Below are 27,213 nucleotides of genomic sequence, written 5' to 3' on the forward strand. Positions count from 1 at the left end.
TCTGACTGTGTGTCAGGCTCCACCAAAATCAACAGACTGCTGCACAATCCAGGCAGATTCAATTGCACAACTGGCTCCTTAATTCTTTCAGCATTATACCCACCAGTATATTTATAAAAATTCTACATGACTTGAGGTTTGGCCTTTCAATGTTGCATCATATTTGTCTGAACAATTCCTTCTTTGTTTTCATGCAATTTAGATTGTAGGCTCTTTACGGTAGATATTGTGTTTTTCTGTGGCTGTACAGCACCAAACACAACCGAGACTAAGACAACAAAATTAAGACAAACCCTTTTCCTAGCTCTTTCTGGAGGATGCTGTAAGTGAGAAATAGAACACGTTTGAGCATTTATCCTTTTGTATTCAATTCAACCAATAAAAATGTTTCCCAAATTCTGCAACATTGATAAATCTCTGCAGAAGGTCTTTGAGACCAGAATCACAATTACCTTGCAGAAAATTCTTAATACTAGTGTTTCAATAACCTATGAGAGTAAACCCCTTATTGAAACTACAGCATGCATATTCTTAAACACATACTGTTGCTGTAACTGTGCTTGACAACCATTTCCCAACACTGTTAGCACTGGATAGAACTGGCATTCGTTTGCAACATTGTTGGAAAATGGTTTCAAACACTGATACAATCCATAGGTTTGAGCATTTTTAGTTCTAAAATGAAGGGTCTGTCTATTAATATATGGGTGAGGTCTTAAAATCAGACCTACCCTCAGCAAATGGGGAGTCACAATGACAACCCTAGCACTGTACTGCTTGATTTTCCATACAAAATATTATGCAAGAGAAATCACACGACATCCTAAGCAGATTGGAACAAAATCATCTACTTGTACCTTCCAATCAACTGCTTTTCATTTTAAAATTTGAACTGAGCTAGATTAGGTTTATTTCAATGTATTTCCCCATCTACTGATGTGCTGCTGAAACGTTCTAAAAGAAGAGGCTGTATTCCTTGTTTGACCAAAAGTAAACTAATCACATATTACAGTGACTAAATCTCAGCAATGCGTCAAGCTGTAGAATATTCTCCCACACTCAGTGAAGAACAGTCTGTGTTTGACTACAAAGGATTCAGTTTATCGTTGGACAAGTAAGCAACCACTAATAAGATCAACTGTACCAAAACATCAAGACTGTAGAAGAGATGGAAAAGATTACAAGACTTTGAACCGAACTGTCATGAATTTTCATCAATGGAGATTTTTGCCTGATCACATCATCGGTCACTTTGGCCTTTAATTTTCAGCGGTGGGCAAGAGGGAAATAACCTATTTGAGCTGCAATTTTCACAAAGCTCTGAACAAGCTTCAGAAGTAGTCCAAATCACAAAAGAAAACTATCTTTCTGTAAACTGTGACAAGATAATTTTTTTTTAAACAGATCCTATTTATGATCCACACGTGAAAATGTCAGAGATTCTTTAAGCAATTTCTCAGCATTCAAAAGCCACGTGATGCAGTGTCAAGTTCTAGGATGCTGTGTTGGTGTGAAATTTCTCTGCCGATTCACTCCTGCAGCTGCCAGCCCAACTGGGTCTCACTACTTCCAACTCAAGAGTATGAACTGTTGACAATCCCGATCACTGATGGCTGAGAAAGTTGCAGTTTAACATTTCAGGAAATGTGAATTTAAACCAAAATAAGTGTGTCCACACAGAAATTTACATTCGTTTAACTATGGCTTTTTGCAGTTTAGCTTGAAAACTGATTGCTAATCAATTCAAACTAAAATCAAAATAAGCAAGTCTATACAGGAGTTTCCACCAGTTTAACTAAATCAGTTTTAAAATATTTAAGTTAAACTAGTGCAACATTCCCATGTAGAGAAAGCCTAAGACAATCATCAGTGAGGGGAGGGACAAGAGGCTTGCCAGGAGAACAGTTTGCAAAATAAATGACAGCTAAAGGTTAATCTCGTGTCCATAAGTGGGTGTTTCTTCATTGGCTTCAGTGGGCATTGGATCACACCCTTCGTAATTGGTGATACCATCTGCTCCTTTATTCTTGAAATAAATTAGCTTCATCACACTCTTCATTTCTTTCTTTTACTTTACTTGCTTTCTTTCATCTGCCCTCAGTGTTTTTCCACCTATGTGCAGAAAATTCTGCTTATTTATGTATCTGTTAAATTTCACACAAGACTGCTGATGGCAATAAGGTTTATCAAATTAACCCTGCAACTGACTGTTCCATGAATGTAACTGAGCAATACAATCAGTGTGGTGGAAGTGCCCAACATCTCAGCATGCAGCAGCAGAATAAAAGTCTGTTCTAAAACCTACCAAATAATTACAGCTGGATTACTACATTTAAACACAGCTTTGTGGCTCCCAGTCCTTTTCTTGTCTCTGTTTGGAAATTTTTATATCCAGTCATAAGGGTACACCCTACTGTTTGCAAAAGCGCCGTAGGGACAGATTTTTTTGTTTTAATCTGTGAAATAACTGTAAATAGATACCAGCCCAATTATTAGAACAAACTATTCTAACCTCTTGAACTCCTTAAGTAATAAAGGCAAGTAACTAATACCCCTGAGAAATCTTGCTGGAGAGCACAATTATGTCTCAGTAGCTAAACTTTCTCCATACTTCACACCTATATAGTGAAGATATCACCTTCCCAGCTAGATTTCCTTCAGTTTCACTATTTTAGAGTGGAGCATTTAATTTGTGCTTTTCTCTTCAAGTCCTCAATAGGCACCATGTGCTTTATGCTGGGTGTCTGGCAGTGTGAATCATACCATCTCACCATAAGCAGATATTTTTGGCCATATCTTTATTACCTTCTTGCAAATTCTGTGTAAGCTAAGTCATGTGGACCATTGCTAGTTTACTACTGAGACCTGAAACATAAGGCACACAGAAGACTTTTGTCCAGTTCATATGGTGAGGTGCTACATTTTGAATATTAGCCCAGTATGCCAGGCAATGAAACTTAGGGCCTGCCTACAAAGGAAAATTTTTCCCAGTGTAGGTTTTTCCACTATAGCAGGGGTTGGCAACCTGCAGCAAGCGATCCAATTTTTACTGGCATGCTGCTGCCAGCCGGGGTCCTGGGCGCCGGCTTGGGTGAACAGAACCCCAGGACGGCAGCGGGCTGAGTGGGGCCGGTGGCTAGGACTCTGTCCGCCAGTGTAGTGTATTAAATTTCTCCCCGTAAGAATGTGTTACTTGTGGAGCATCAGGACTGGCAGCTGTAAGTACTACACCGTAAGTAGCATATTCCTATGGGGAGAAATTTAATACACTACACCCAGTCCCGCTCAGCCCCCTAACGGTCTGGAGTTCTCAAAATATGCTCTCTCACCCCCTATCAAAAATTACATTACAATTAGCTCCCCAAACAGCCAGCCCACTTCCCACCCTCTGACTGACCCCCTCATAAACCCTGACACATCCAACTCCCACCCCTCTCCCCACTCCTTATCCCCTGACCACCCCCTCCCAGGACCCCCTACCCCTGACTGCCCCCCTCAGAATCCTCCACCCATCCAGAATCCTCCACCCATCCAACCCCCTCCTGCTCCCTGTCCCCTGTACTGCCTTGACCCCATCCACACCCCTGATCCCCGACAGGCCCCACCCCTGTTCCCCGTCCCCTTACCATGCCGCTCAGAGCATCAGGACCGGCAGCCGTAAGTAATACGCTGTAAGTAGCACATTCCTATGGGGAGCAATTTAATACACTACACCCAGCCCCGCTCAGCCCACTGACGGTCTGGAGTTCTCAAAATATGCTCTCTCACCCCTTATCAAAAATTACACTACAATTAGCTTAAAAACTTGAAAACTTAAAAACTTTGTTTGTATATTACAGTAAACATTAAAAAAATGTATAATGTTAATACATACATAGGTTTGATGAAACAAAGTAGTTGTACTTATGTGCCTGTGTTTAAAATGTGGTTTTAATGATTTACCTTCTAAAAAAAAATCTTGCATGTCTTGCATCCCCAGAAAGGGCATCTCGCACTCCTGGGGGGGTGTGTGCACCCCAGATTAAGAACCACTGCACTAAACTGATAAGATCTGCATTTTAATTTCATTTTAAATGAAGCTTCTTAAACATTTTAAAAACCTTGTTTACTTTACATACAACAATAGTTTAATTACAGAATACAGACTTATAGAGAAAGATCTTCTAAAAAAGTTAAAATGTATTACCGGCATGCGAAACCTTCAATTACAGCGAACAAATGAAGACTCGGCACACCACTTCTGAAAGGCTGCCGACCCCTGCACTATAGTTATACTGTCATAACTACAGCGATAGTGCATCCACACCACTTTGTTGATGCCAACTTAATACTAACATGGCTACCACTCTGAAACCTATCTATTTGTTAGTCTCTAAGGTGCCACAAGTACTCCTTTTCTTTTTACTTACTCTGTGAATCACTGTGTCCACATGGCTCTGAACTTTTTCTTTAAAATAATTGCTCTGCATTTTGGGCAGATATCCAATGCTCTGCTGCCAGGCTCAATCCGTTCAGGGATTTTTCTCACAGAGCATTGTGGGATACCTACCAAAACCTACTGGAATGATGGGATTTGGGATCAACAGAAACACAAAACAGAAAAATTCCCATGATACCTCTCCTGGTATCCCATAAACTCATCTGGTTTTAGTGGGCCAGGATCATTTTCCAACTGCCCAAACACATCAGGAAGCACATAATGGAAAAAGCACTGCTGAACACTATGATCCTGACTATCATTAATATGAACAAGGTATGAGCAGGATGTACTGGTAATCATGCAGGCAGGAGGCTTTGGATGAGCTGGCAGACAGCCACCGGCGTTACTTCTGCGATGCCACGCAGATATCGCTAGAAGAGTGGGAGGACTACCTGAAACCGTGGGATTAATTAAAAATAGGGATACATCCACATGAACCTTTTAGCAGTATAACTCATTCCCTAATAGAGTTATTTCATTTCCAAAGCAGATTAATTAAAGCATGATCAGATGCCAGATAAACTGGAAAACAAAACAAAACAAAAAGCTTGCATGGACACAAAGCAATTTATACCAAAAAATGCTAAAGTTATACTGAAAAAAACCCTTTCCCATATAGACAAGCTCTAAGACACCGTGGTCTCTTCATTCTTTCTGCAACACAGTCTTCAGTATAAGCATATAACATATAGTTCTGTTTGTCCACTTGGCAGGAAAAATACAGATTTGGTCTGGGCAAGCAGTTGGCTCTAAGTGCTATTAAACTAGTAGAAATACAGATCTAAACCAAATGTGACAAAATATTTATGTTCATCCTACTAGTTTTATACCCCCTTCCTCAAACCTAAGCTTACTCTGAAGAGCACTTACAGTAACTCTTTAAAATTATTTTGTCAATGAAACATGGTTGTGCCTTTAATTTATTAACTACAAATTTGCCTGACAAAGATTTGTACAAATTCTGAAGCAAAAGTCCTAACCTATGGCATCTAAAATGTTGAATATAGAAAAGGCAGATATAAGAAGTTATCTTGCAGAGAATGCTCCAGATCAATTTTACAGGGAATCCAAATGGTGAATTCTTTGCTATTATAAAGGCATAGGTTTTATTTGCTCTTCATGTTTGATCTATCTGACCTTATTACAATGCCTGTTGATTTTTCTTTTAGTAATTTGGTCTATATACTCACATAGAGTCTATAGTGCAATTCATTTTTTAAATGCTAAGCAGAAGAATTCTGCATTTGCTCCTTTTACTTAGTTTCTGAAGTGATGAAACCTTTGCTTATCTTATTTTAAATACAGAGAGAGATAAGGCAGAGTTTTTTCAGTGTTCAAAACACTGGTCTTACCTGATGAATGCCAGTCACTTAGGAGCTCTGGTGTTGGAATTTCTGCTTGACAACTCCTATAGAGATAACACAAACTAGTTATTACACATGGACAATTATGAACTTTTAAAAATATAAATAAATGCTTTAAAAAACCTTTAAGGGTACACTATATAGAACACAATATAAGATTTATAAATTGATTCTGTTGTAAATCATCACTTCCAACATTCTTACAAAATGAAAATAGGACCAATTTAACCAAACCACCACCTAGTAGCATGCTGTAAGGTCAGCTCTTGTTTATTTTCAGTGTGAAGAAGTTACTATATTTAACGTAAAGCACAATGCTCTACCAACTTATTTTGGTATTTTCTTATCTCTCCCCCCACAGTATGTTCAGACAAGTCAAAATATCAAGCACTTCAACTGGGGGGAAAAAGAGTTACAAATAGCGACACTTCACAGAACTGAAATATATGGCCTTCCCTCACAAAATATCCGACACTTTTAAATATCAGTAGGTATCTCAGCACCATGCAAAAAATTCCAATATGCAAAACATTGAAGTGTATCAAGAAAACACAAAGCAGTCCAAATACACAGACAGGCAAAACTCTGCAAATTGGCAAAGAGGAAAACCAATTCATGTTGGCCCTCGAGAAGGGACACTTGAGCACAGCAAGAGAGGTTAGTTTGCAAACCGTACAAAGAATATGGGTGGGAAGAATAAGAATTAATCTAACAATGCTTAGTGCACACATATTAGGGTACCCTTACAGATAAAGCTAGCTTGTTCCCTAGATGTTTTACTGAATATACATAAAATGGATTGCGAGAGCATTATGTACCCACCCTACTGCTTGAATCTGGCAAGTCAGTTTTATTCTATATGACTAACTTCTTTACGATCTTTCCCGTTCCATCCAGATTGGGAGGGTTTTCACGATAGGAGTTTATGTAATTATATTGATTTAATTTAAAAAGCCAAGTATTTTCTCTGACTGTTGCTAAAGGCAACTCCAGCACTGTATGCCCTGCCTTTGATCGGAGGTTGGATCCAGTTACAAAGCAATTCCGTATTGTAACAAGGCCCGGAGAGAGAAGACTGGAAAAAAGAAGGATTTAAGTTTGGATTTCTACTTGATTTTCTAGCTGTGAAGAACTGTAGAGAGTATGTTAGGAGTTGAGAAGAAGGTGGCTGTCAGTGTGAATGCATGGCTACAGGGTGGACTGTTTTTAATCATGATTTAAAATCAGCAGGCAGGATATCTTGATTTAAATGGATTTTAATTGTAGCCATGTAATAATTATAGTAGAAATTAGAAGATAAAAGGGTAAGGAACTGATAGCAGGGACACAAGTGAGATATAGGCCTGGATCTATAAGCATAGCTTAAGCAGTTAGCATATAGCCTGAGTAGGAATAGTTGCTCAATAAATGGGCATATGTAATTAAAATAATAGTGACCTTAAGTCACGAGATGGCACAAGACTTTGTTTATTTTTTGTAATAATCACAAGCGTTGCAATCTGCTGGTAGGTAACCACAAGAAGGCAGATTGCACCAGTTTCGAGTATTTTTGGAAGGGGACATCAGCAGATGCTCAACTGCAGGTAACCATAGTAATTCAACTGATATATATACTAATAAGCTTGGCCTAATTAATGTACTAATCTACAGGATAAGGACACCCCAATATTATGAGAGTGAGAAAGTGAAGATAGGGTAAAGGAGGGAAGAACTATTTGTACATATGCATAAGGACCATCAAAAGGCCTATAAAACATCTGGTCTCAGATACAGCCATTGGAGTTCTTCATCAGCATACCAGAGAGACAGACTAGGATCTGTCTCACCCTCCAGAGCAGGGGTCTCAAACTCAATTTACCTTAGGGCCAGTGCCAGTTCTCAAATTCTCCCAGCGGGCCAATGTCACTGAAGATGGTGTTCAGAAAAGAAAATATTTATATTGTATTTTTTATTTCAAATTTCTTAGAAATAATAAAACTGTCATATAACTTTATACAATTCTTCGCCTGCCAGAGGGTTTTTAGTGTTTGCCAGACACCTGGAAACGCTTCAGTTCTGTCAGTTTGTTGATGTTTGGCCTCAGTGACTGAGCAGTTGAAACCTTCAGGATTGCAGCAAGGTGTGCATCAGATAGTTGTGTTCGGTATTTTGACTTGTTTATATTCATTGTGGAAAAAAGTGATGCTGCCTCAATGGCTAACTCTGCCCGGTAACTAATGATGCTGCCTCCATGGCTGACTCTGGCCAGCAACTAGTGATGGTATCTCTGTTCCTCTCCCCCAGCCAATGGGAGCTGTGGGGGGAGATGTCTGCATGCATCTCTCCTCTGTGGGCTGCAGTGGGGAGGTTCTCGGGCCGGGACTTTGAGACCCCTGCTCTAGAGCTCTCCCCATGAATAGGGCAAGTATATACATGTAATGGTGCCAGTCACTCTATACTATACTATCTCACTTTACTTGTTTGGATTGTTTTACTTATTGGACTAACCATCATCAAATTTGTACAATTACTGATGGTCCTCGCTGAGTGTGTGTTTTTGTTGTCACAAACTGAGCTATGTCCTACGGAGCTCCCAGAGCTGTAACTCTGATAATACTGAGCCTGATTCTGTATATTATACAGTGCTAATTGGGCAAACTAAAACAAAAACCTAATCAACAAACAATTAATAGATCAAGCAACATAATCTTGTTTTACATTTGTACTTTAGTTATTTTCCTAAAGAAGGGGATTTATATTGATTGGTAACCATTATAAGTTAATTTGCAACTAAATATAAGCATTTACACTAGATTTGGTACTTTTTGCTAGCCAGCATGATATATTATATCTATACATATTTATTTAAACAACTATATGACTTAACATACATTTATTCAGATTCTTAAATTTTTACACTTTTTATGATGTTAAATGGTGAAGGACCCTTTTTTTACTTGCTAGATTATAATTAGTTTATTTGTAATTACAGGTTTCAGAGTAGCAGCTGTGTTAGTCTGTATTCACAAAAAGAAAAGGAGTACTTGTGACACCTTAGACTAACAAATTTATTTGAGCATAAGCTTTCGTGAGCTACAGCTCCGCTGAAGTGAGCTGTAGCTCACGAAAGCTTATGCTCAAATAAATTTGTTAGTCTCTAAGGTGCCACAAGTACTCCTTCTCTTTTTACTTGTAATTAGAATCAAACTACGTTTGGATGGAAAAAATTGATTATTAGTTAAATAAATACCTTACCTGACCTGGATATTTAACACTACAGATAATACTTCCTTTTAAAATAATTCAGTTAATTAACAGAACTGGTTACTATATCCTTCAAGACTTCAGAAATAGATCTCACCCTCATTTTTATTTAGAGATTGGAAGAGGAAAAACAAGCTTTTTCAACCCCCAGATGGTTTCTCAACTTTAAATGAAACCTGAGCCATTCTTGTTAGGTGACAAATCTGAGGAACTGTCCCGCACTGACGTGTCATTAGAGGAGGTTTTGGAACAAACTGATAAATTTAACACTAATAAGTCACCAAGACCAGATGGTATTCACCCAAGAGTTCTGAAGGAACTCAAATGTGAAATTGAAGAACTGCTAACTGTGTATGTAACCTGTCATTTAAATCAATCAGCTTCTATACCAGGTGACTAAAGGATAGCTAATGTGACGCCAATTTTTAAAAAGGGTTCCAGAGGCGACTCCAGCTACTACAGGCTGGTAAGTCTAACTTCAGTACTAGGCAAACTGGTTGAAACTATAGTAAAGAACAGGATTATCACACATAGATGAACATAATTTGTTGGGGAAGAACTAACATGGTTTTTGTAAAGGGAAATCACGCCTCACCAATCTACTAGAATTCTTTGAGGGGGTCAATAAGCATGTGGACTGGGGGATTCAGTGCATATAGTGTGAAGATTTTCAGAAAGCCTTTGACAAGGTCCGTCACTAAAGGCTCTTAAGCAAAGTAAGCTGTCATGGGATAAGAGGGAAGGTCCTCTCATGGATCAGAAACTGATTGCTATACAGGAAACAAAGAGTAGGAATAAATGGTCAGTTTTCAGAATGGAGAGAAGTAAATAGTGGTATCCACCAGGAGTCTGTACTGAGACCAGTACTATTCAACATATTCACAAATGATCTGGAAAAAGGGGTAAAGTGAGGTGGCAAAATTTGCAGATGACACAAAACTACTCAATTCCACTTAAGTCCACAGCAGATTACAAAAGGATCTCACAAACTGGTTGACTGGGCAACAAAATGGCAAATGAAATTCAATGTTGATAAATGCAAAGTAATGCACATTGGAAAACATAACTCCAACTATACATATAAAATGATGGGGTCTAAATTAGCTGATACCACTCAAGAAAAGAGAACTTGGCGTCATCATGGATAGCTCTCTGAAAACATCCACTCGAAGTGCAATGGCAATCAAAAAAACTAACAGAATGTTGGAAATCATTAGGAAAAGGATAGATAATAAGAGAGAAATTTTCATATTGCCTCTATATAAATCTATGGCACACCCACATCCTGAATACTGTATGCATATCTAGTTGCCCCATCTCAGAAAAGATATATTGGAATTGGAAAATGTACATAAAAGGTCAACAAAACGATTAGGGGTATGGAACAGCTTCCATACAAGGAGAGTTTAATAAGACTGGGACTTTTCAGCTTGGAAAAAAGAGACAACTAAGGGGGAATATGACAAATGTCTATAAAATCATGACTGGTGTGGAGAAAGTGAATAAGGAAGTGTTATTTAGTACTTCTCATAACACAAGAACTAGAGTCACCAAATGAAATCAATAGGCAACAGGTGTAAAAACAAACAAAGAGAACTATTTCTTCACACAACGCACAGTGAACCTGTGGAATTCTTTGCCAGAGGATCTTGTGAAGGTCAAGACTATAACAAGGTTAAAAAAGAACTAGATAAGTTCATGGAGGATAGGTCCATAAATGGCTATTAGCCAAGATGGGCAGGGATGCAAAACCAGGCTCGGAAGTGTCCCTAGCCTCTGTTTGCAAGAAGTTGGGAATGAGCGACAGGGGATGGATCACTTGATCATTACCCGTTCTGTTCATTCCCTCTGAAGCACTTGGCACTGGCCACTGTCGGAAGACAGGATACTGGGCTGGATGGACCACTGGTCTGACCCATTATGGCCGTTCTTATGTTCTAAATCATTAACCTGAATTAGCTGAATACATTTAAATGAAGAAAATATTCTCCGTGCACCTGCAGAAGAGGCTACTGCTGTTAAGGCTGGTTTAACACTTCAAAAATTCAGTTTAAGGTGCTTACCCAGTGACTTCCTCCAGTTCAGTGATGTGATGTTCTTCAGAACTTCAGCAGCAAATGTACTGCTGGAATGTTTTTTTAAATTTAAATCTTTCTTCTTCTCCTTATCCCCTCAACTGAGGTCAGATCATTGTGTAAGCATCCACCATCTTTGTCCATCTGAGGTGGCAGTAAGGTCCACCTGCTTATCTTGTTTGATGCAATCTATTCACTGCTTCCTCGCTTTCTCTTTTCTAGCACCCTCTTCTGCCAAGCTATCTTCAACATATCCCCTTCATTAATCCTCTGCTTGCATCCAAACTAATGAAGTTGTGTTTCCTGGATTTTATCAGCCACATCATGGACTTGGACTTCCATCCTAATACTTCCATTTTGAAATCTGTCTGTGTGTATTTTATTTTTATTTAAACAATTACTCTATAGTAAGTTAAGGTCTTAACATAACTTGTCATACTTTTAAGTAGGTTTATATTTTTTAAAAGAAAAATGTATTTAAATTTTAAAAAAATCTTTTTTTTTTTTTTAAAATAAAACATTGTTGATTTTTAATCCACTCTGCAGGGCTGTCTGCCCCAAGCTGACTATATGGTCAGAGCCATTGGTGAGCATGTTTGACAATGGCATACTGGAGAAAGCATGATGACAAAGACAAGGATTGAGAGGTGGAAAGACTACAAAGATAGTCAAGTACCTAATATATAGAATTTGCTGGAGCTGTTTTCTACCCAGTGAATTGGGGCAATGTCCCATTTCAGTTTCTCTTGCTGCAGCCTTATGGATGCTGAGCTGTAAAATACTAACATTGGTGGACTATTCAGTTCGGAGCCTTGCTTTGGTTATTCCGACAACCCAAACTACCGAAGAGCGCTAGAGGAATTGCTTCCTGATTGAAACCTTGTATGGATCTCTGAGGTGGGGTGTACAAGCCACACCTGCAAAGCATGCACAGGCTGCGGAGGACCGTGAGCTACTCTGTTCCCCTTCTACTTACAGGCAGCCTATGGAGGTAAGCAGAACTATAACCTGAAGCTCTGCAAAAGGAGCACTGTAGGAAGCCCCTTACTATTGATGGTCTGACTTGCTCAGGGAAAAGGACTCTGCAAGGTGGGAGACTTATTCTTTGATTTATCTTGTTTACATGGCTTTGTTGTTCCCTCTTGTGTTGGGAGGCTGGTTGGAAGTGATCCAAGGAGGCAGCCGCACAGCACTCCAGGGTGCAGGACTCAGCTGCCTACCTTGGGGTCCTGGATCAGAACCTGGTGCAGAGGGTGGTCCTGAGTTCCCCAACCAGCCTCTTAATGGGGCTGATGGCAAAAAGCCTATCCCGGAGACTAGACTCAGGATGAGAAAGACTCCATAACCCAGAGGGTCCTGAGTCTGGGACTTTGGCTAGGTGAAGCCTGAAGTCCCTTGCTGGGCAGTGGAAGTAGCATTTGCTGGACTTTTCACATACCCCAGAAGGGGTGGACACAACTTGTGCACCCAAATGGAGGGTTGAATCACAGAGAGGACAGACCACTGCAGTGCTGGAGTGGCTATCATCAGATGGTGCAAGACAGAAAAGCATCTGTCATGCTTTCACCCAACCAGAAGATGGCGCCTCTGTGGTACAGACCCCTTCCCAGTCTCCTTATTAGCTGTCCCCTTCTATGTCTTCCAGCGGTACATGCACTAACTTAGTTTACACTTTGGAGAAGGGGCTAATTGCTATACTTTATGGGGTTTTGGGTTCTGCAAGATTTGCTCCAAGGGAAAATAATACAGATAAAAAAAGTCCATGGATATTTCTCCTACTTTCAGACAGCAGAATAATATTTTATCAGGATCATATAATGAAAAAACATTAACCACTGCTGCCACCATCCCATCGTATAATCTAGTTAATGCTGATATCAAATATAGCCAGGGAAGTGATGCATCCTTAATGCACAAATATTTCACAGGGAACCATTTAGACAGAAGAACATAAGGATACAATAAATAATTCAAAATTAATCTGTATTTAAGAAACAAACAAGGTGTGCTACTACTACTTGGCAAGCCAAGCTACAATGATAAAGAACTGAATCCTACAGCATTTAGGGCTAAAATCCAGCCCCATCTGTCTCCTTAGTACCGAGCTACTGGGTCTATTTTGCAAATCCATAACCAAAGGCGGGGGGAGAAAGGGGGGGGAGAGGAGGAGAGGAGATAGGGAGAAACCTCTGCACATGAATATTATGCAGCAACTTAGTTTTGATATCACCGATTTCTCCCCCAGTGACTGCTGAAATGATAAGTAAGCGAGCTGTCCTCTAAAAACAGCTTTTCCAAAAGGGAAGAAAGGAGATTCAGAGTTTATTATTTCCGAGTCCTACATTGTAACAGAATCTGTAGAAGCGTAAGTATAGGTGCAACCCTACAGAACAGAATATATTATCACTCTAGCCCTGTCATTGGAAAGCTGATTTATTTTAGCTGACTAAGTTGTTCTTGGTGGTTAGTGCATCTTATTGAACAAGATGAAATATTTCTGGTTCTAAAAAAAGACTCAGCTGTGATTCAAAGTCAGCCTAGTAAGATTAAACTAATTTTGGATGTGTAATTACAAAGTGATATAGTGGTACAAATTGATGTGGTGGTACAGAATTGACAACATGTCTATTGTGTGTCCACATATCTTGTAAAGTCTTGGGTACTATGCTTATAAATGTTATGCAAAAACCTGAAGTCTACCTTACTATCACTGAAAGTGAAAGTGTATCAAATTAAGCCATAAAACCAATTTTTGTGAAGTAGAGAGGGGGCGAAGGAGAAAACTACATTTCTGAGGTGGCCAAGTAACGAGAGATTCCCATTCTTTAGATAATGGGTCAGCTGCCTCCACAGTGCACTTTGGATCCATGTTACATCCTGCATATTGTGCTGTTGCTGGACTGTAGGGTCAACTACACCAAAAAATTGTAAATGAAGTGCTTCAATTTCTCTCCTCCACTTTAGAGCACACATTATATTGTTACTGCCTAAATGTGACCCTTTATAAATCTTGTTACACACACACACACACACACACACACACACACACACACACACACACACACACACACACACAGACAGAGAAAACCGTCATCTCTTAATGCAACTACTAGCAATTTTATGTCTTCCAACGGAGCGCAAACACAAAAAGCCAAATGCTGCACTGAAGACCTGGAGTAATCTCACTGAGTTGCACAAGGTGAATGCAAAACATGACTCAATATCTGTGTACACATGTACTTTTTATACTGCCATCAAGGTCGAGTTATACATTACATAATATGGGGAGCAAAATATAATGCATTAAGTTCTTTCCAAGAGCGCTACTCAAGTCACCTTAAAAAGTAGCTTAAGATTGACAAAAATCTTTTACTTTTAAGATTCAATATCAGCTTTTTCAGTTAGCAATATTACAGGAACAAATCACTTCTCTGTAGGTTGCCTTTGAAACACCACTATAAATTTTCATCTAAATACTACGAACTCTGAATCAAGTATAATAAGCTTACTAATATTGATGTCAATTAAGAACTTCAGCAAATACAATACTTGAGGTCCTTACCTGTGAACTTTTAGATTGTTGGTGTGAGACAGAGTGCACTCTGTTTGGTCCATCTACACAGCCTGCATCAGCGATCCTCTCAGTCCAGGTCGACCGACTCAGGTGTGGGGGGCTTGCACTATCATGCTAAAAATAGTTATGTAGACAATGCTCTGAAGTTGCAATTTGGGCTGGAGATCAGGCTCTGAAGCAGTCCCCCTTCTCCAGGCTTCAGAGCCCGAGTTCCAGCCCAAACCACACTAGGTACAAAGCTATTTTTAGCGTTGTAGTGCAAGCCCGACTCTGTCGAGGCTGAAAGGCTCGCCACGTAGACACCATTGCTCCAATTCAGCAAGGTACATGAGCATATCAGTGATCCCATCCCACTTTAGTTAAGCACATGCTTTAGTACTTTGCTGAACTGGAGTCAGCGTCACTACAATGTTAATATTTAAACAAGATGTCTAACATTTATTCAGTTTTCACATGATGCTAATCCACAAGCAAAGCAATACAGGAATTAGTTTCACTCTCCTCCATTTCTTGCAGATTGGAAATCATAAATTGTCACGCTTTTGATCAACATAAAACCACTGGCTGGAGACTCAGATATGACAATTCCAATTCAGTTCCCAAATTCACCCCTCCACAAATATATTTCAGTTCATATATAGCATTTAACTTTTCAGATTTGTTGTTCTTCACAGGATAGACTTAATTTAAAATTTTTATTTATAGATTTTATAGTACCAATAGCATAATCATTGTATTTCAAAGAGCAATATTTTCCTAAAAAATTACAGTATTAAATGACTAAACTATAATATTTGTCAATACAATTCCTGGGCTAATGGGAAGATACACGTTGTCAAACTGTATACTAGAACTAGAATTACTTTAAGTTATAGAAAGCTTATAATTTAACATGATTAAGGGATTTTTTAAAAAACTGGTATCACTTTATTATGGTTGGTGACACAATATTGGTTTTGGATACAAAATTGAAATGTGCTGCATCTTTCAAAAAAAGGAAACCATCTCTCTAATGTCATCTGAGTGAGTCAAATGTTTTATAGGCACGATTTACTATCTAAATTAAAACTACAAAAAGTTAATAAAAACAGCTGCCTCCACGTTATATTAGTATCATCAGATTCCTTATTGATGGGTGTGTGTGATGCTGGTAGACCAGGTGCCAGCTCGTGCCAAGGTTCCCATGTCTCTATTGGCCACTGACAAATAGATGTAAACCTCTGGCTCACCTGTGTGTTTGTATTGTTAAAATAGGCAACAGAATTACAAGAATGTGTTTAGACTTTATGAAATGCTTGACAGTTGCTGCATGCTAAAAGCTGGGACTGGATGGACCACTCAATAGATTACCCTGTTCTGTTCACTCCTTCTGAAGCATCTGGCACTGGTCACCGTCGGAAAACAGGATTCTGGGCTAGATGGATCATTGGTCTGACTCAGTATGACCATTTTTTTGTTCTTAACAGGCATCCCTCTATCATCCATAGACTAACGGTCTGGTAGAAAGAGTCAATTGGACATTGAAGCCCATGCTGAGGATCTATGGTATCTGGTGAGAATGACTGGGATGCATTGCTCCCTTATTTGTTATTTGCGTATTGAAGTGTAACGCAAGAATCTACGGGGTTTGCCCCCTTTGATCTCCTTTATGGGAGACAAGTAAGGGAATCCCTAAATTTAATTTGAGGCTCTTGGGAGGGTAGCACAGAAGAGTCAGGACAACCTGTAAGAAAGTATGTTACTTGTTTTAAAGTGTTGGCAGTTTGCGTTGGCAGTGGGTTTATTTGCCCTGACCCTTTAAAAATTTATCCTATCAGCTGAGTTTGCATTTCAAAGCAGAAGGGGGGGAGAAGGGAATAAACCCCCCCTAAAAAGGATGAACTGTAACTTTATGCTGCTTGGACTCTGGGGGGGGGCAAGGATGACTAGATACAAGCAAAAGTACTTAGCCTGGGTTAGGCCTCAAGGACATATAGATCTTGCTTATTATAGACACTTCTATTACTTTTTGAAACTTAAGATTGGAACTCATTTGTGTATATATGGCAGGGGTGGGCAAACTTTTTGGACAGAGGGCCACATCTGGGTATAGAAATTGTATGGTGGGCCATGAATGCTCATGAAATTGGGGTTGGGGTGCAGGAGGGGGTGAGGGCTCTGGCTGGGGGTGTGGGCTCCGAGGTGGGGCTAGAAATGAGGAGGTCAGGGTGCGGGAGGGGGCTCCAGGCAGGGGGTGCATGGGGGAGGGGGAGGGCTCCACATGGGGGCGCAGGCTCTGGGGTGGGGCTGGGGATGAAGGGTTTGGGGTGTAGGAGGGTGCTCCAGGCTGGGACTGAGGGGTTCCGAGGGCGGGAGGGGGATCAGGCTCTGGGCAGCGCTTACCTCAAGTGGCTCCCGGAAGCAGTGGCATGTCCCTACTCCAGCCCCTACGCGGAGGAGCAGTCAGGCAGCTCTGCTGTGTGCTGCTCTGTCCAAAGGCACCGCCCACGCAAGCCCCAGACCTCACTCCCCAAAGGAAGCTCAAGGGCCGGATGTGGCCCACGGGCCGTAGTTTGCCCACCCCTGCTATATGGGTTTGCCAGCTTTAGCCTTGTAAACAATTCTCACTTTTCTTTTCCTATATAATAAAGCTACAGATAGTGTTACAGAATTGGCTACAAGTGTTGTCTTTGGTGTGAGATCTAAAGTGCAATTGACCTGGGGTGACTGGTACTTTAGGACTGGGAGTAATCTGAATATTGCTGTCATACACGGTGTGAGGGATCATCTATCACAAAGGTAGGCAAGACAGATTGGAGTACCCAAGGAGACTGTCCATGATTCCATGTTAAGACTGTTACAGTGTCTGAGGAATTTACAGTTGATAATTGGTTGGTGAAAACTAAGTATAGAACTCACCACCAATTTGGGGTTTGTGCCCTGGTTCTTAAGACTCTTCCCTTGATAGCATGACCTCCTTTAACCTCTTCAGTCTTAGAGTGCATTATGCCCTCAGAGATTTGCATTGAAATATGTAGGACTTGCTTCCATGTATAGGAGTTCAGAATTAGGCCCTTGTAATATCACAAATTCAGAAATGGAGCAATTAATACGCTTCTATGGATTCACATAAAATAATGAAAATTCAGTCCAGGTTGTATAACAATTTTCAAAATTTTAAAATTAAACTGCTAAGATTAAAAGTTGAGTTCATAGTTATTAAAAGATGGAAAGTATTCCATTTGAGATTATTTCCCCACAATGTGATTCTGCTTAATTTAAGATTGCATTTACCAGAATGAATTCTGCAAAGAGATTAGGTATGGTGCTAGCTTGTTCATAAACTATTTTCAAGTCTTGATAAACTGAGAAGCATGGACTGCCTGGTCTTCTTTCAAACACAATATGTTGCTGGTAACATCCACAGCTATAATTTTCTGAGTATGGCAACCTTAAATCAAAAGGTTTTTTTGTGGGAAAATCTCAATATTATGAAACTTTAATATTACATTAGTATTCACTTTTGACTCCATTAGGATTTAAATCTAGAACACCAGACGGGAAAATCTAGTACATTATCCAGTTGTACCATCTAATTTACAATAATGTTCACAGGCCTCAAAAAATATCATTGCCAATGTTTTGTGGATTTCTTTGTTTGTTTTTGTTTTCTGATCACGCATATTTGTCAAGTTTGGTAAATAAAATGTCATTCATGAAGATATAAGATATTTAATTACCTAATTTGCATATTGCCATAAATTTAAGAAATTATATAATTTAATGCTGATGTAAATTGCCTGCTTGACATGTAAAACCTCTGTTCTCCAGAGACAGGCAGGGCAAGCTATCCCCACACATTGCACTGGTAGCATGCCTCAACCTCGATCAGGGAAAAGGTGCTTGTGCAGAATGGGGACTTTCTTATGGGTACAGCCTCTGGGATTCTTTTGTGTAATTTTTTATGAATTGTTATTTCAATTTATCCGTGTGTGTGTGGTGGGGGGTATCTGGTCCTGCTCCTGGGGCCAGCATCTTTGAAACTGTTTTTAAGTCAAAATTAGCAAAAATAGATACAGTAAAATTAGGTTATTCTACATACCAACATAAGTTATGGATTGTACCAAGAATTTAGTACCTAGGTACAATGGGATGTGATCCAAACTGCTTTGCAAGCTATACTGTACACATGATCAATAGTTAGGATTTGCCACAAATCACATATAAGAACCACTATTTAAAACTAGTACCATGCCTCCGGCAGCAACTAGTACCTGACATTTTAAATAAAGGGAGAGGGGGGGACAAAGCTCCACCCATAACTCATATAACCAGCTGGGAAAGATTATATATGGTGCATAAACATTTCTTCCCAACACACATACTCAGTGCTCATAATAATCATGATCATCTTTCAACTTATATCCTGAGGCTTGTACTTAAATACTGGAGGATATGGTGAATTTGCAGTTTACTTTTACTTCCCCCTCCTTTTACCTTTTTCTGAAAGATTTAAACAAACATACAAGGCCATTATACTTAAAATTAGACATATCAGCTGTGTTTGCTTTGAGGGTGTGCACACCAGGCAGGATATTAAAATATGCAAGAATCCTGCCATCAGAAAGCAGGATCCTTACCCTACCAGTTCAGTAAGAAAGGACAGAGAAGCAAAGCAGAGGCATAGCAGGATATGTACTCTCACACATGAAAGTGTAAAGGACACAGTGTCCTCAGTTGTTGCTATAGAGCGGTGGTTCTCAAACTTTTGTATTGATGACCTCTTTCACATAGCAAGCCTCTGAGTGGGACCCCCCCCACCTTATAAATTAAAAACACATTTTTATATACTTAAGACCATTATAAATGCTGGAGGAAAAGTGGGGTTTGGGGTGGAGGCTGACAGTTCGTGACCCCCCCCCATGTAATAACCTCGTGACCCCCTGAGAGGTTCCGATCCCCAGTTTGAGAACCCCTGCTATAGAGTCATCTAGAAATTAAAATTTCTGCTCTCATTTCTGAAACAGTTTCCATAATCAGGACAGTTTAAATTACACTGTTTTAAAAGTAGGTTAAGCTATAGGGCAGTCAATTTTGACAGTTTTATCACTGTAGTGCAATTGACTTTTTAATTTTATTGTAGAACTCAAGTTCCCCATTTCTGTTCAGGAGACTGGATCAGCTTTGCTCTAGAGCAGGGGTGGCCAAGCTGAACCTGAGACGGAGCCAGCATTTACCAGTGTACATTGCCAAAGAGCCACAGTAATACGTTAGCAACCCCTGCACCCATCAGCTTCCCTCCCCCCCCTCCCCCGGTTCCCAGTGATCCCTCCCACTGGCATCCCGCCAATCAGCACCTCCCCCTCCCTCCCAATCAGCTGTTTTGTGGCATGCAGGAGGCTCTGGGGGAGAAGGGGAGCAGCGAGGGCATGGCAGGCTCAGAGGAGGGGGTGGGAAGGGGTGGAGTAGGGGCAGGGCCTGTGGCAGAGCCAGGGGTTGAGCAGTGAGCACAGTGGAAAGTTGGTGCCTGTAGCTCCAGCCCCGGAGTCGGTGCCTAGACAAGGAGCCGCATATTAACTTCTGAAGAGGCGCATGTGGCTCTGGAGCCACAGATTGGCCACCCCTGCTCTAGAGGGTAGAGGCACCACCTAATCAAGTTTCATCCCACCACTGCATTTTGATATTTCAGCACCATGGCTCGGAATATAAAAAGAGAAGCTGTGTTTGGTTTTAGAGAGGAAAGCAGCAAGCACAAGAAGCCAAGTTTCTTTGGTTTATGTTGAACTGTTTCTCCGGAGGAAGCCCAGAAGTATTCATTCAAAATACAAGCCTGACCTGCTAATTTCAGATCTGATCTTTTCCCACTGATCGGATGTTCAGAACCGGGCTTTGAGCCCCTCTCTTTTGAGGATCAGACCCTAAGTTCACACCTGGATCCGGGCTTTGCTCTCCTCGGTATTTTGGGGAGAGCAGAAAACAAGCCCTGAGGTAACCTGCGGGCCACTGGGTCACCAGAGGACAGGCGAAGACAGCTGAGTTATGTAAAGCGGAACGAAGCTTTGGGTTGGGCCCCCGCCACACCACACACCTGCAGGCAAGGTTCACAGGAGGAACAGGCTGCACACACACGCCACGGTCCTTTGCTCGCCGAAGGATGATCTCCCGTTGGGGGAGGGGGGCAGCCAAGAGCGGCAGGTAGCCAGACCCACTGCCGCCCCCGCCCGGGGCCCAGCAACGTACCCAGGGCCGGCCAGAGACACGCAGGAGGCTGATCCCGGGAGCCCACCTCCGATGGGAGATGCCCGGGGGCACCCAGCGCCACACGCCGCGGGCGGAGGCAGGCCGCCGGCACCGAGCGGGCAGCTCACCCCGGTGCTCCCGGCGGGCGAGCCGCCCCGGTGCCGCTCGGCTCCCCCAGCCTCAGGCCGCCGATCGGGGGCAGCCAGGCGTTTGCCGCGGCCGCCGCCCCGCGCTTACCTGGCCGGTCCGCGTCCCCCAGGGCCCAGCCTCCCTGCCGCACGCTCGCCCCGCGAGGGACCGGCTCCAACCGGCACCTCAGGCTCCGCCCGCCTCGCTGGTCACGTTACCGCCCCTCCGCCAATGGGGGCCCGGCTGGCGGAACCGCTGACGGGGGGGGGGGGTCCGGAGACAAAGGCGCAGAACCTCGCCCCCCCGCCCCGCTTCCTGTGAGAGCCGGGGGCCTCCCGCGGCGCCCGGGCCTGGCCGGCGAGATACGCTCCCTCCCCGCCCCCCGGGATCCGGCCCAGCCTAGGAGGGAGGCGGCTGTGCTCGCCTGGGGTCCCTGGGCAGGGTGGGCGCCCGCGTGCCCGGCGGAGCAAACCCTCCCTTGCACTCCTCTGCCGCAGCCGGGCCGGGCCCATCCCCCCGCCCCTGCCCCCCGGGCATCCGCAGTGGGGATCGCTTTTAGGGTAGCCCCCAAAGCCCCAGTCAGGGTAAGGGCCCCAGGGTGCTGGCCGGGCACCCTACAGACACCTAGCACCAGAGACAGCGACTGCTCGCGAGAGCTTGAGAGCAAGAGCCAGCGCCGGGGGAGACGACGGGCGACGTGAGAAACCGCTGCAAGTTCGCATGTGGTCACAGAGTCCAGGTACGTGCTAGCCACAGCGGTGACACACCCACCGCCTTCAGCCGTGCGTGGCTGAACTGGAGGCCGTGGCCTTCCTAGGAGCTGGCCTTTGCACTCTCATATAGTCGGAGAAGTGACAGGTGGACGGGACCCATTAGGTCATCTAGTCTAGAGGTTCCCAAATGGTGATTTTAGATTTACTGGTGTTCTGCACAGCACTTGCTGATAGTCCGTAGACCGCGGGCTTTTCATTTCCAGCTGCTAAACTGCATTAAAGAAGCTAAAAATACACGTTTTGCCCAGGTTTCAGAGTAGCAGCCGTGTTAGTCTGTATTCGCAAAAAGAAAAGGAGGACTTGTGGCACCTTAGAGACGAACACATTTATTTGAGCATAAGCTTTTGTGAGCTACAGCATCCGATGAAGTGAGCTGTAGCTCACGAAAGCTTATGCGCAAATAAATGTGTTCGTCTCTAAGGTGCCACAAGTCCTCCTTTTCTTTTTGTTTTACCTAGTATTCCTATTCCAGGTAAAGGAATGTTGCCACAGGAATAGTGTGTGTTTATTAATGGGAGGGAAGGTGGTCGAAAAGATAATATTGCTATTAAATGTAGTCCATACCAAGACAACTCCTGATCCAGTCCAACTCCCCTTTGCAGGGACTAGTGTAGGATTATCCCCTATAATCTATTCCTTGCAGATGACAAAATAATTTGCCATGGGTAACTTTTCTAATGCTTAGGATTGCTATCTTTCTTGCTGTGTTCTGTGGGCAAAATATCTTTGCATCACAAAGATGTGATGATGTAGTATGATGCATTGATTTATTCGTATGTATTTCTTATGAAGCACCTGGCACATTTGTGCATTAGAAATAATAACAATGTTGCCATTCTGGAGAGTTACAATGGAGATGTACTCAAAGTACATTTGACATCTTTACATTTCCTGCAAGCATAAGTGTCCCATCAAAATCAAAGCTGGTAGTAGCAATCCTATGGGCTACTGCAGCAAGGATTTTCCTTTGTGTCCATGCAGAAACAAATGATTTCTGAGTCACAGTAATATGACCTCTCAAATAGCTTTTCCATGCCAATTCAAATTCCAATGGGAACCCTAGAATAAAATTAAAAGGTTCACTAATATGAACAATTCTTTAAATATATATACATATTTATTTGAATTTCCCTCTTCACTTCCTCTTTCTATAACTGGCAGTATAAACTTTCCTTTCAAACATGATTGCAAAGAGCAACTTTCCTTCTGCCTCTGTCCATTAAAGACTGAAATTATTTTTTTCATTCCTACTTAGATTTTTGCATCTGGCTCTTATAATCTGGGACAAGAATGCTCCAGCCCCCTTCTAGTGACTCAGACAGAGAGCTCAATCTATTGGCAGAATTTTTATGCCCAGCTTTCATTCTTAGCAGCTTTCTAACAGAGATTCATTTGAAACTCAATTTACAATACAGTATTACTCTTTATACCCATTCCACTATAAAAAGCCATTTATCCAACGAACAGGTTGGCTTCCAGGAAAGTGGATCTACTTTCAGAAATATTTTTTTTCCAAAAAGGCACCAAACTTTCCTTTTCTGTTCAGAGCTCGAGAGAACAGCATAAATCAAATGGCACAAACTCTAGATTTTGTGAAAATGAGCACATGCAAATCCTAAAAAGAGAATTTTGTTTTTAGTTTCAACTAAAAGAGTTATTTATAAAAATACACACTACCTTGCAACCCAAACATCACAGAACTGAGAGCCTGAAACAGACTCAAAACAAAAGTGAAACTGACTTCATTGTCCAAGCTGAGAGAAATACACAATGTAAACAAACATAAACAATGAAATGTATTTTTTTAAAAATTATTATTTTAATAATATAAAATGTTATTAGTAACCTAGGAAAAAAATGTTTACAAAGTTACTGTTGTTTTAAATCCATAGTATCCCTTTAACCTGCAGGGGATGGACTTTGATTAGCATTACTCTGAATTCATTTAAGTGATTACTGCCAGGTCAACAAAGAAGACTGAATGGAATTGTCTCCAGTTACTGAACTCAGAACTCCTCTTAATGCCTGGTAAGCACTAGATAGCAGGCTGGCAAATTTCTCCTTTAAAAAGCAGTTGCCTTTTGGCTCATGACATTGCTATCTCCTTTGCTGATTGCACCTTGATTTCCATCAGAAAGATAAATTCTCTGTTATGTCTTTGCTTTCCTGATATATGATTCAATCCATTCAGCTGTAATAGAACTATTTTCCCTCCTGTAAACAAAATAAATAAAATATCTTCTTATCCTATAATTTTTTTAATTCTGCTAAATTTTAAAGCTCGAACTATATCCAGGATCTGCCACATTGTCTCATTGGCAGCAACAGGATTAGAGCCAAAAGAAGATGAGTTAATATCCTGTTAAATTACAAAACTAGGAATAGTTCTGACAGACATTCTGTTGTGCTAAAAATTAAAGGAAATTTATCAGATTAAGTCATAAAACTGAATCTGATACCTCAGAAGTTGCATAACAGCCACATTAACAACTGATAGGGATCAACCTGCTAGGTTTAGCAGTTATCTGTTCTGTTACTAACTTAACAGAAGGAATAGCATAGGGGGACCACTCAACACATCAATTACACCTTGGAAAAGACAAACAGATGAAGATTAAAGGTGTCCAGTGGGAATAATTTGTTAGCCACCCACTGAAAGAATCAACATGTCTTCATTTGTGCACCTATAGTTTTACATTTAACAGACCATATTCATTGTGTTCATATAACTTCATGTTGCAATGGTGTTATACTTGAAATAAATTTCTCCCAACCTTCCTAGTGCAGCACTGCCTTGATAAAAGTTCTCCACACTACATACTATACGTTGGAGATAGCTGGCTACCATATGACAATCCAAAGTGTTTCAGAGTTCACTTTTCATAAGCCATGCCATCAGACAAAGTTTTTTCTAGATTGGTGTTTCGACACTATGAAAGTAGTTACAAATCTGCCCGAATTCTGGTAAGCAACATCAATTTCAAATATTATACTCTGTGTGACCAATGTGAGACAAACATCCACCCTGATCCCTTCAGTTTCACATTTCTGAGAACGCTGGGGACATAAAAAAAGACAGGAGCTATGACATACATAAGTGTCCCAATATGCATTAGAGCAGTGGTTCTCACACTTTTTTTTTTTTGTGGACCACTTGAAAATTACTAAGGGTTTTGGTGGACCACTTAATGATCTTTCCAAATGTTGTTTGTACCATTAGCTAACTATTGTAAAGCACTTTGGATAAAAGTGCTATATAATTTTTTTTAATAATAATAAACTGTTTTTGTTCTACAGATAAAAGCACATGACTCATATTTTAATATCAGTAGCTTACCTTTTTAATGTGATGGATGTGCCTTCTCTCCCCTGCCGTGGTGGGGAAGGAGCGGGGGGTCTCTCCCTCTCTCCCCTGCTACAGCAACCACTAAGCTGGGGCTGGGAAGGAGGGGGGTCTTTCCCTCTCTCCCCTGCCGCAGCAGCCCCCGAGCTGGAGCTGGGAAGGAGTGAGGTATCTGCCCCACCACAGCAGCCACAGACCTGAAGCTGATAAGGAGGGCCATCTCTCCCTGGCAGCCACAGCCCTGGAGCTGGGGAAAGTCGCCTCTTTCTCTAGCCGCCGCAGTCCTGCGTGTCCCAAATTCCCCTCCAGCTTCTCTTCTCACCCCATTGCCCCCTCCCATCTACTCCCTCTTCCCCCAAGGCCACCACCTCACCTTATATGTGTGTCTTCTCCAGAGTCCAGGCACCTAATTAGTGGAGCCATGCCTGTGCGGCTTCACTAATTAGGTGGGTGGCCCTTCATTCTCTTGTGTGCAGCTGTCCAGGTGCGCACCTTAGAGGGAACTATCTGCAGACCACCTGAATGGAGTTCGCAGTCCACAGTTTGAGAACCTCTGTTTTGGAGAAAAGCCATCCACTGCTCAGGTTGCTGGTTCTCTGAACCTATTGCAAACTGTTGCTAACTGAGCTTTCTCCACAGTGCCGGAGAGATCAATATGTGGCTCCGCTCCCCATTCCCTTATTAACTGTGCAGAGTTGCAGCAACTATCTGCAATTTGATGGCTAGTCTATGTGGTGGGTTTAAACTGGATTACTGACCTATCTGTTTACTTTTGTGCCCTCCCCTACCATAATGTCCCCTTCCCTGTTTAAAAGCTGGTGCAGGGCCAGCTTTTACCCATTTCCTCCTGGATTGGAGTGTTTTAGCATTGAGGAAATACTAGTCCATAAGGCTCACAACATGCTCACCATTTAGACCTGTGTTGAGACCTTGGATCTCATCACCATCTGGGGTGAAGTATCAGTGTAGAAAGTTCATGTGGAAGCCACAGGAATAAAGTTCTGTTTGTAGACATTGCAAAGCAGAGGCCCATGTTTGGGATGCCGACCAGTGCTGGATAAAGAACAAGCAAATCAAGAGGACCTGTATTTAAACTGGGGATGAAAGGAAAAAAATTCCAGCTGTAGACATGTGACCTGTTCATTTTGTGAGGAACTGGACAGGATATTGCACAACTACACACCATCCAACCCAGAAAGGTTGTGGATGCTGCTGTCCACTCCTCCCCTCTTCCCCAAGGACAACCAACAAGAATGACTGGATGATGAAAAGGCCAATAAGCAGCTGTCCCATGAGAACTGGGTTCTCTTTGGGACTCAGGACCCGGTTGCCAGCCAGGTTGAAAGACAACCTGATACCTGCCATGCTAGCTTCTGTTCCAGATGATGCAGCCATTTTAGGCATAAGATCCTGAGTCTCTAGCCCCTACCTCCCTCCCTCCTACGGCCCACACTGTCTGTTCTGTCCCCGAAACACATTTCCAAGGTGACAGTCCCCCTGCCCAGGCAATTGGCCTCTGTCACATGCTAAAAACCTGACCATCAACCATTTTCAAGCCCACACAACAAAGGACACATGCCCATCTACCTATTTTCCTTTCCTCTCTCCTGATCTCTCCTGTCCAGTGAACCCCCTTCTCAACCGCCATTCACCATCTCTAAATGGCAGCCGGTAACATGATGCAGCTGCAGCCCCTATCCTGTCCCTCGTGCCTTTGTGGCATAGGCCTCTGGCCGTGTCACCATCCAGTTTTCCCCACTTCCGGGTGACTCCTCCAACAAGAGTCCAGATACTCCTCGCACCAGCTTGGCAGTCCACTCTTTCAGCAGCTAGTGGGGAACGAGGGGCCCACCCAGGCCCACCAACTACTCTGAGCCCTGGCCCAGGGACCCTGCAAACAGCGTCCTGCTGCCTCTTCCTTCCAGCTCACTGTCTCTATTCCCTCGACCACTTTCCCACAGCCTCAGTTCCTTCTGCTCCTGCCTTTGGCTTCAGCTCCTTTGCCCTCTTCCC

The 27,213-nt window shown here is 42.1% G+C and overlaps 2 protein-coding genes across 10 annotated transcripts in view; one reads left to right on the forward strand and one right to left on the reverse strand.

The window, feature by feature from the left end:
- LRRC8B (leucine rich repeat containing 8 VRAC subunit B) overlaps positions 1–21,421 on the reverse strand; it is a 36,960-nt gene extending 15,539 nt beyond the window's left edge. For 2 of the 6 annotated variants that reach the window (XM_043491040.1, XM_038414636.2), the window contains exons 1-2: positions 21,193–21,331; positions 5,833–5,888 (exon numbers count right to left, since the gene is read on the reverse strand). The gene's annotated coding sequence lies outside the window, so the exon portion shown is untranslated. Of the gene's footprint in view, positions 1–5,832; positions 5,889–20,803; positions 20,878–21,192 lie in introns of those variants that run through there. The other 4 variants (XM_038414635.2, XM_038414640.2, XM_038414639.2 and 1 more) reach the window with 4 other exon arrangements.
- The window catches only part of KYAT3 (kynurenine aminotransferase 3), a 68,720-nt gene continuing 62,920 nt past the window's right edge, over positions 21,414–27,213 (forward strand). For 3 of the 4 annotated variants that reach the window (XM_043491041.1, XM_043491045.1, XM_043491047.1), the window contains exon 1: positions 21,414–21,823. In XM_043491041.1, the coding sequence (XP_043346976.1) occupies positions 21,805–21,823 (19 nt within the window). In that variant the 5' untranslated portion in view covers positions 21,414–21,804. Of the gene's footprint in view, positions 21,824–23,112; positions 23,886–27,213 lie in introns of all 4 variants that reach the window. The other variant, XM_043491042.1, reaches the window with a different exon arrangement.

The sequence above is a fragment of the Dermochelys coriacea genome, chromosome 8 (genome assembly GCF_009764565.3).
Source record: "Dermochelys coriacea isolate rDerCor1 chromosome 8, rDerCor1.pri.v4, whole genome shotgun sequence".
Taxonomy (NCBI): Eukaryota; Metazoa; Chordata; order Testudines; family Dermochelyidae; genus Dermochelys; species Dermochelys coriacea.